Consider the following 10,846-nt stretch of genomic DNA (forward strand, 5'->3'; position numbering starts at 1 on the left):
CCTTGCCTTTTTGACTCGTTTTCTGGTGTTTTGAGAGACAAATATTTGGGTAGGCATACGTATATAGGATACGGGAATTAAAAGGGAGTTTATCATAACTCTTAAAACATCATTCTCAATTTTATACTGAAAACGAATACAAATCTCAATTAATTAGATTATTACTCAGTGTAAGTAGCTGTCAACAATATGCCATCCAATAATTTTGTATGATTTTATGCTCCACAAATTATTTTATTGTTAACGAATGGAAATTAACTTAATTGATTCATAGGGAAATCTAGGATAGGGCCTTGACCTTACTTAAATGGTTCAATTGCACTCTTACTCCAAATAGTGTTGTTAAAGGGAAAAACAATTAGCCGTTTTGAAAAATTAATAATTTAATTTAAGTTAGTTTAAATTTTATTTCGCGACTTTGAGCCTATATTTATGCAGTATTTGGGATCTTATATGTTAAAGAGATGCTCATGTTCATGATAAGGATAAAGTTTGGATTGGACTTGAGGGACCTTGTTGTTTAATGTATATGGCAGACACCTGTTAGCAACAAATGTATGGGGAAAAAGGGTGAACTTGACTTCACATATGTAAATGTATAAATTAAATGAAAGGTTTGATTGAAATAGTAAAATTGAGGTTTGAAAGATCTCATAGATATTTTATAGATTTCATATACACCAAAGAAAAAAACAAAAGATAGAGTGCCCTTTTAATTATATACCAATTAAAAGTTTTCTGCCTTTTAATATACAATGTTGGGAGGTGATAGATTACAATAGATGGACTAAAAGCAGACAGTAAAAAGACGGCTAATTCTAAGTTACTGGAGCAAGTCGACCAGTTTTTAAGGTTGTAGAATCTATGACAGATAAACAGACATTAAAGCTTGGATTAAATTCCAAGGTTAAACAGTTATGTAGGTGGTGATCTACATTTGCTTTCATATTGTAAAATTTCACTATTAGCAACATACTGCACCAGTTTTACATGCGGGGATGGTAGAACAATGATTTATGACCTTGAAAGGGTAAAATGCTAGAAGGACTTTTGAGTAGAGATTCCTTTTTATATCTAGCAATGGGACTTCACCACTGCGCTGTTCACAATATCATATATGTTTTAAGTAGCTATAACACACTTAAACTCCAATTAGAGAAGTTGAAGAAGTCACGGGACAATTCCAATTGAGTAATTCTTCTATCATCTGCAGTGCAATCCTATCTTCTTCTCCCATTAGGTTCCCGGCTTCAATCTCATCCGCCGTAGTTGACGACCCCGACGACAGTGTCCTTCTGTCTCCGGACGCCGGGGTATCAACCTTCTTATTCCCAAGCTCAACCCTCATGACCCAATTGGAACTCGATCGATTCCCTGCACGCTTTTGCCACACCCCTATATGAGAATTATCGGTATCGAGCCTGAGGCAAGTCAAAGAAGGAGATTGGTCTTTGCAACACTTCCTCAGCTTAGCATTCAAAAGCTCGGCCAAGGCCTTAGGGGGCAATGGAGACCGATCATCATCATCATCATCACCACCACCACGAGCATTTTGTTCACCAGGGTGAGCAGCCTTGGGGAAATTGGTCTTTGCATTTTGGCCGTTCATCAAAATAGCAGCTTGGTCATATGCCCTTGCAGCAGCCTCAGCTGTCTCGAATGTCCCTAGCCATACCCTTCTCTTCCTGCAAATATAAAAACACCATCAAAATCACAGCATAAAACCAGAGAAGCATATACATATATATGTATGGCAATTAATGGGGTGATAATGTGAGTGGGTGGGTGTGGTAATTACAGCAAAGGGTGGCGAATTTCGGAAACCCAAGAGCCCCACTGACGCTGCCGAACACCTCTGAACTTCTTTGATTGTACCATGTCTTGTGATGGGGAGAAAGACTTGAGTGCAGAGATATCATAAATATGGAAGGTGATGAGGTTGCAGTTTTTAAGAGGGGGGAAATGTGAAAAAAATTATATACGAGGCTGTGAGCTGTCTAGATGTATTTAATGGAAAAGTCTCGAGGTAATTAGTATACTCCTTTGCTGCAATAAAGATTTCCACCTACACACCAGGAAAGAACTAGGTTCCAAAACAGAAAAAGAAAGAAAAAACAGCTAGATAACATTTTGACTATCTTCTGCATTATACTAGTAAGTACTAATAATGTTCACTAGCTAGGTAATCAAATTAATTGGATTTCAAAAGAAAAAAACCGGTGATAAAATAATACAACCTCTATGAAATATAGATTTGAAAATTCATGATAAGAATACAATGCATATATTATCCACAAGTTATAACATAAATTTGAAAAGTATAAAAATATGAATATATTAAATCTAAAAATGTTAAGAATTTAAAATTACTACTAACGAGGAATCTAATAAGTTTGAGAAATTATTATGGATCTTACATTTTAAATATTTTATTACTTAATTTACATTACTTTTTAAACCATTCTAAATATCCTAAACAATTTTGTATCTAATAGCCAAGTATTGATTTGAATTTTATATTATAAAAAAATCACAATTTTTACACACAATTTGGAGTAAAAAGTTAAGACTTAAAAAAATAAAAACAAATAAAATAATTTTATTTATAAAATTTGAGTTAAAATTTTTGGAAGTTTCTTGAATACAAAGAAATCATTTTATTCCTCTGTTTAATGAAGCTTCGATCCAAAGGTTGTTTAAACTTGATTTTGAAAACAAGTTTAGATAGTTGTTTGCTTGAGAATTGATCTAAGAGTCTTTGAAACTTGATCTTAAGTCAACGAGGTTCACTTCAAAAGTTCCCAAGACTTGATTCCGAAGAATGATTTTTATCTCCTTTATGTTGATGCAATCAAATTAGGGAGAGCTTTGCTCCAAGGATCTTTAGGACTTGATTTTGGATAGATGATTCCACTTAAAAGCCTTCTAGACTTGATCTTAAAGAACGAGTTTAAACTTCTTTGTACACTTGTACAAGATTAGAAAATAGCTTTTTCAAGAATTGATGCAACATTCTTCAAAATTTTTGAGTTCTCAATTTCTTCAGAGATTTGGAGAAAGTCTCTAGTGTTCAAAATCTTCTCTTAAGGTTTTGATTTTTAAACTTTTGAAATTATGAAGTCATGTTGAATGATTTGTAAGTTATCTCCTTTTATAATGCTAATCAATTAAGTAAAAGAGAGTTCCTATAGACTATAACTTATTAATTTGAGTGATATACAAGGATTAAACCTTTTTTAATTTATTATTTATCTCATATTAGTTTAAAATAAATATATATAAAATAATTCTTAAAGAATATGATATGTTTATAAAAGATTTCTAAAAATATTTAATTTCTTAGTTTATCTTTTCTTAAATTAATTTAATTTAATTAAAGATAAATAATAAATAATTTTGATTCATCCAAAATTTTCTTAATCTATAAATTGCCTTTCAAGACTTAGGCTTAGTTTGGATGGGCGGTGTGTTTACCTCCGGTGAGGTTAAAAACAGCGGTGGCGGTGAGATTAGTTACTGTAGCGGTGAGATTGGATATTGTAGCGGTGAGATTAGAAACAATGGTGGAGTGTGTGTTTGGATTCAAACGCAGCTGTAACGGTGAGATAAGAATAAAAAAATGACTATTAAGGACATCAGATTAGAATTGATATATAATAGAAGTTTTTAAATTATTTTACTTTTTTAAAATTATTAAAATATGTGAATTTATAAATTAAATTAATAAAATATTAAAATGTATCTTCCAATATTTTAATGAATTATATAATTAATTTAAATTATTTATTAGATAAAATGATAATTATTTTTAATTTTTTAAAGTTAAATATTTTTTATAACAATGATAAATATTATTTTCATAAATAGTAACATTATACTTAGATCAAATTTTGAAGTATCTAAATAGATGATTTTTAATTAAAAAAATATAATAACATAAGACATAACAAGTTTCATTATTACTAGAAATTTTTAATTATAAATAATTTAAAATAATAAATAATTTTTAATTTTTAATTATAAAAAATACTTATTAAATTTAATATGAAGATTGTATATATTAAATTAATAATATTATTTGAAATTCTTAAATAGAAAATTAGATGTAAAAGGATAAAAGAAAAAGTAAAAAGCATGGATGAAAAGGTACTTTCCATCTTTCAAATGGAGTTGCAAATTCTCACTGCATGTAGAACCTCCAGTGGCGCCACTGATACTACAGCATGATGAGAAGACTCCAGTGCGGCAATGGGTAAAATCCAAACACCAATATCAGTGCGATTGATTTCAAAAAAATGGTCTAAACGCACTGAAACGGGAGATTTTTTGTATCCAAAGGGAGCCTTAGTCACACAAATAGTGTGTGTTGAGTATAGAACATAGACAAGCCTTGAAACTTAATTTTCTTTTAATACCGAAAATTTTCATCTTTTAATATTTTTGGTGCCATCAACAACTTTTCTTTTCATTTGGAATGAACATGCAATAAAACTAAATTGCATGTGTATAATCATTTTTTAAAGGTCAAGTCATGAGGTAGTTCATTTGTTTTAGATGTACAATTTAATCTCATGTTTAAAAGTGATACAATAATTTAAACTTATGCTTAGGAATATCATTTGTTAGATGAACAATTTAAGATAATACTTAGGAGCATCGTATTTTTGGAATTTAGATGAATAGTTTAAGTTTGTGCTTAGGAGCAATATCATTTTTTTTCCTTTGAGATAAACAATTTAAACTTGTGTTTAAGAGCACAATATAACCTTTTAAACTCAAGCATATGAGTGATGTTTTTTTGTTGACCTCTTTAACATATAAATGAAGTCCACCTATTCTGATTCTAATATCTTTAAAGAAGACAGTTACCTTTATTCCCTTGGAGATCCACTATTTTTGTGCTTAAAACCAATATAATAGGATCAAATGAGTTGAAATTTATAGTTTTATCCAACATATTAGATTGAAAGACCATGATGATTAGTGTCAAATTTGATGAAGTTGCTTCTTTTTCAAACTTGCTTTTCCTTCTTCATAGAGGCATGTGATTTGTCTTTGGAAACAAAACACTTCTCAATAGAGTGGCTAATCAAAAGATGACACTTTGCGATAATTTGGTTCATTTACTCGATTGAAATTTTCAGGTCATTTTATCTTAGTTTATCGAATTAGCTTAGCTTTTAAAATATCTGCAAGTATGATTGGTATATTAGTATCAAGGAAATGCTAGTTTTTGTCTTGCCTCTCCTTTGGTGTGCAGTTTTCTTTGCCTTTGATTTGAGCAGAAATAGGTTTGACATCGACTAATATCTTCTCTTGTTGAAAAAATCAGTTTGAAAATAGAGCAATAATGTACAGTGGAATTTTGAAAATTTTCTTATAACTCACCGATTGTAATGTTCATAGCAATAAGCTTGTTAGCTAGATTATACTTGTGTTTTTGGATGAGGCAGACTAAGTCGTTCCTGGCTTTCAACCACTCGATCTTTTCCACTATCCTCAACCTCAGGTCGCCAAAGTATGGGCTCTATTAGCAAATCGATGAAAACTTTAGTGAAACTTTAATGGCTAGAAACTGAAAGATGAATTCCATCAAAAGATAGAATTTATTTGGAAATAGTTTTTCTATATTTTGACAAAATATTGATGTATTAGAGGTGTGTTTTTGACCTAGCGATTAGTCTTTATTTATAGAGAAAATAACAAGAGTGTTGGTATAACAAGAAATAACCCAATAATAATATTTTAATAGGAAACACGACTTTTACCAGGAGAATACAAGCTAGGGGCAATGACAATCCCTCTTTGGGACTAGGGTTTGCCACCACTCTTATTAAACCGAGCCTATCGGGCCTTGTAATATACTAGGTCAATTATATGTGTTATCAGGTCTTTAAACCAATTGATATAATTTATCCAATCTCGATTGATATATTTCCTTTGCCCAAAATATTATTTATTTATTTATTTAAGTTGTTTCCTCAATCCTAATTCTAATTTTGTAAAATCATGATGACTTTATTGTGTTAAAGTTTACGAGCAAGTTAATTTAATTAACTAATTATCATGAAACTATGATGATTTAACTAATTTAATTTCCTATTCAAACTTCAATTATTCAATCACCAATTGATTAAATAATAATTTGAAGAAATTAATTAATTCTAAAGCTATCTTTTGTTTATAGCGAGAAAATGTATTCACTACGGATAGTGATACATGAGTTTCTCTAGTTTTTCATTTCACCTTTTCTATTTCATTAGTTAATGCAAACCATTAAGGTTATACCAGGCTAAAGGATGGATAGATTGGACATATATAATTAGGGCTCAAATAATTTTCAATTAAGTTCTGACTCTTCATCTATTAATTATAACATTATTTAGACATAGAGTAATTCCACTAAAGAACCATGATTGAGCTTTCCCTATTATATAACATTACAAAAGCTACGTTATCAACTGCTTTCCTAATGATCTTGTCATATGTGTTCTACCCTCATAAGATATCCTTAATCTCTTTGGGATAAATCTTTCCTCCTAATATGATCCTACTTTATCTCATGGTAACCATTACACCTTCTTTCATGAAAAGTCAATTACTAATAAATAGTAATTAAATCAGGACAAATGATTTGTTGCAATGTTACCTTTCATCTATCATATAATGTTGATGAGAGAATATCATTTACCCTTTATTGGTCTATAAATTCAACTATTGTAAATGAAGCTATATCATGCAAATGTCGTATACCCAATGTTTTGTCTTTTGGCTCTATTACCAATTGAACTCAAGCTATCAATACATCAAAGCATACGAGTCACGCATACATAGCCTATCACTTACTCAAGATTAATGTAAGTTACACTATGAATGCCACAAGTGAAAAAAAAAGAAATCCATAAATGGATCTAGGATTTATTCTGCTTAGGTCATGTCCAATGTAGTGTTAGTCTAGACAATCACACCTATGTCTCTATCTTTTGGGAATCGTCTGCCCCAATGCCCAAGACAAGGTATCTCCCCATTTGGACTTGATAGACGACATTTTAGCCTTTCAACCAACTTGCTCAATGAGACAATATTTGCATTCATTTTACTTTGCGTGAAAAAACCATTTGAAGAAAATATATAAAAAGATATTAATGATAATAATGAATTTTTATTAAACCAATTTGTTCAAAAAATTTCAAATACATAGACGTAATCACTACACTAAGGGCACTAAATTCCAATAGCCTCCCACTTTCCCTAGTGTAGTAGATGAGTCATATTTTGCATTTTTATGGCCCCTACATGTTTCTCAAAACTCCTATCCACTAGATTCTTGATAAAAAAATCTGCAAGGTTGTCCTCTGATGCAAGTTTGACTACATCCACTATCTCATCCACTACCGCCTCTTATATGATGTGATATTTTCTATTATTGTGTTTTGTCCGCTTGTGGTTTCTAGTTTCTTTGATGTTAGCTATTGTCACATTATTGTCACAATAAAGTGTTATAGCTTTTTCCATACCAGGAACAACTTTTAGATCCATGAGTAACTTCCGAAGCCATATTGCTTCTTTTATTGCTTCAGAAGTAGCAACATATTAGACTTCAATAGTGAAGTTTTCAGTACAATCCGACTTGACACTTCCCCACACTATGACTCCACCGTCTAGGACAAAAACACTGCTCGATGTTAATATCATTGAATCCCAACATGTTTGGAAGTCAAAATTGTATATCTGATAGGATTTGGTGTTGGATCTGGTGCCCTAAGTGTAGTATTTTCATTTAAGTACACTTGTAATTTTTTGAACAGATTGGTTAATAAAATTATTCATGAAGCACATAAATACTTTGTATTATTGTCTCCAAATGATTTTTGCACGTAAAGCAAAATGAAAGCAAATGTTGCTCACTAATGTTTAACTAATACTAAGAGGTATTATGTGGTCAGATCGTAGTATGAAAAGACAACTTGTATTAGTAGACGAATCTAAAAATATCCTTAGTTTAATAGGAAATGAGAAAACCGATTGAAAGACTAATATGTCATCTATCAAGTCCAATTAGATAGATGTTTTGTCTTAAGCATCGAAAAAAAATGACTCCTAAAATATAGAGAGATAGATATGACTGACTAGACTGACATTACATAAAATAGGACCCAAGATGAATAGATCATGGATCTGTTTATGGATTTATTCACTTGTGATGTTCATAGTGTGGCATACCTAAATCCTGAGTGGATGATGGACTATGTATGTGGGACTCGTACACTTTGATGTAAGTAAAAGCATGAATTTGAATAGATAAGGAGCTAAAAGTTGGTGCGTTGGGTGTACGACTTATGCAGTATGTAGCATCATTCACAACAGTGGAATTCATAGTTTGAAACACGAGTAAATGATATCCTCTCACTTGTCATGAATGACTTGATTACTATTTGATAGTAATCAGCTTTTCATGAAGGAAGATGTAATTGTTACCATGAGAGAAAATAGGATCATATTGGGAGAACAGATATTATCCTAAAGAGATTAAGGATATCATATGAGGGTAACACACTATGACAAGGTCATTGGATGAGCACTGAGTAGTTGCTTTAGTAACGGTATGTCATTACGGAGAGCTTAGTCACGATACTATAGTAGAATGGCTTCGTGACGAATGAGTTAATAATTAATAGGCAAAAAGTCATAACTTAATTATAAATAATTTGAGCCCTATTTATATATGTCCAATCGGTCCCTCCGCTAGTTTGTTGAAACCAGAAATGAATTGCGTGTTTGAATCTAAATGAACAGAATGAATAGAAATGGAGAAATGAAAAACATTCAGAAATGATCATGATTTTCTTCGAAATGGGGAAATTTAATCATTTGAAAATAAATGTGGTTTTATCAAAATTGAAATGGAAATGGAAATGGAAATGAAAATGAGAAATGATTTATTTGCAAATGTAAATGAATTAGTTAAAATGATCGGGAAAATGAGTTTATATTTTTGAGTTATTTTAAAGCCCAAAAATGAAAATAAATAATTTGATCACAGTGAACAAGTTGAATTGTGAAAAATCAAATATATTTTTTCAGAAATTTTACTAGAGGAAAATTGTCATAATTTTACTAGGGGTAAAATTGAGATGAGAAAATTATTTAATTGATTATAAATATATTGAAGTTTATTTTTGAGAAATAGAAAAATAAGTATTGGGTTAAAAGCCCAGAAAGTATTTTTATTTGGAAACGATATGGAAGAGGCCCCAAAGCCCCTTATCTTAATATGGATGGACGGCTAACCCTAGTTAATATTAACTAGGGTTGCCGTGTAACATCCCAAAAATCGGGGGTTAGTAGAATCAGGTTTGCGAATCTAGAGAGAGTGATCAAGCCATAATTTTTGAGATTATCTATGCGTTTTTAGGAATAAAAAGAGGTGTTGGTTTATTGGTTAAGTGTTAATGAAACATTCCTTGAAACCCAAGTTCAAATCCCTTCTCTCTCACCATTTTTATTATTTTGCAAATTTTGTCTTAAACACTAGTCTATGACATGCCTTGTTTTTAAAATAAATATTGCAATATTATTTCAAGAATGAGGAAAAATCCTAATGGAAAAGAAATATGAGAAAGTATGAAAATTAAATGAGGTCCTAAGTTTGAATCCTTTTCCTTGCGAAATAATTAAATTTTGCAAAATCCCATGTTTTTTTTAATGTATGTGCCATTCATACCCTTGAACCCTAAGTATAAATACAAATTTTTATTGTATTTTCATCCTTTAATTCAATTTTTCTCTACTCTAGTCGTTCACCCTCTTCCTTTCCTCTTTTCTCTTCAATTTTCTTTCTTTCTCCCATTATTTTCGTCACCTACCCCTCCCATTTTACCATATCTTTCTTCTTCTTTTTGTATCAAGATTGTTCACCATCTCCTTTAATTTATTGCTGTAATTTATCCTCATCTAAACCAACCCCAAATTTGAAATCTTGAACCCCAAGATCGATCCCGAACATTTCCAAGAAAGTGTCATTGTCGTTTCTCTTAACTAGCTTGGGTAAGATCTCTTTTCTCTTCAATTTATTGATTAATCTTGTCAATTAAAAAAAATTCCAAATCTAGAAATTGGGGGATTTAAATGTTTTTAAAGTTATTTTTTCTAGATTTTAATGACACCTCAAACCATTTTAAAATTCAGCCCCAATTTTGGCCATCATGGGTGGTGGTGTGTGCGCCTATGTGCAAGAAAGGGGGCTATTTTGTTTCTTGGGTCTTGCCCATATTTTCCCAGAATTAAGTTGTGTTATTGAACCCTCCTAATCAGCGTTTAATCACATGTTAACTAGGGAGAGACGTTCTTGATCAATCAGCCAATCGAAACCCACAAATCGTGAAGCGTAAGTGCAAATAAGGATAACTAATTTGTTATTTCGACACAGTTGTTGGGTAAAAGTTATGAATTGATTAAATGAAAGAATTTAATTATTAATTAGCTATATTTTTCAGTATATTATTGAATTAGGTGCTGACCCAAACGCTCCAAATCATCCGTAAAGGTGAAGAACGGTTGTACGTACGATTCACATTGATACAGTGTAGGAATCTAACTAGTTTGGATTCAGAAAATAGTTATAATTTCAACAATTGGTTTGAAATCATAAGTGGGTGTTTGGGGGCTGGTTTAATGGAAAATTTATTTAATTTATATTGAATTTTGGTTTAGGTTCGTTTAAGGAATTATTAAGGAAAATTAGAAGATTTGTTAGTGTGTTGGGAGGAAGCAAAAAATAAGGTATGGGTCCTAAACTTATAAAATTGTTTGGAAATGTTAAATATCATATTATATTTGATAAATT

The 10,846-nt window shown here is 31.0% G+C and overlaps 1 protein-coding gene across 1 annotated transcript; it reads right to left on the minus strand.

Annotated features, from left to right (window-relative positions):
- Positions 1-689: 689 nt before the first annotated feature.
- On the minus strand, positions 690-2,256 carry LOC107901609 (ethylene-responsive transcription factor SHINE 2). Its single transcript, XM_016827679.2, has 2 exons — positions 1,799-2,256; positions 690-1,685 (listed from the first exon to the last, which is right to left on the minus strand). The coding sequence occupies exons 1-2, from the start codon at positions 1,876-1,878 to the stop codon at positions 1,142-1,144; spliced, it is 624 nt and encodes a 207-aa protein (XP_016683168.2). The 5' UTR covers positions 1,879-2,256; the 3' UTR covers positions 690-1,141.
- Positions 2,257-10,846: the final 8,590 nt, after the last annotated feature.

Source organism: Gossypium hirsutum, chromosome D06 (assembly GCF_007990345.1).
Source record: "Gossypium hirsutum isolate 1008001.06 chromosome D06, Gossypium_hirsutum_v2.1, whole genome shotgun sequence".
Taxonomy (NCBI): Eukaryota; Viridiplantae; Streptophyta; class Magnoliopsida; order Malvales; family Malvaceae; genus Gossypium; species Gossypium hirsutum.

Coding starts and splice junctions, on each gene's coding strand:
- LOC107901609 (XM_016827679.2), bottom strand. CDS start 1,878: ATGGTACAATCAAAGAAGTTCAGAGGTGTTCGGCAGCGTCAGTGGGGC. Junction 1,686..1,798: donor GAAATTCGCCACCCTTTGCT/GTAATTACCACA, acceptor TTATATTTGCAG/GAAGAGAAGGGTATGGCTAG.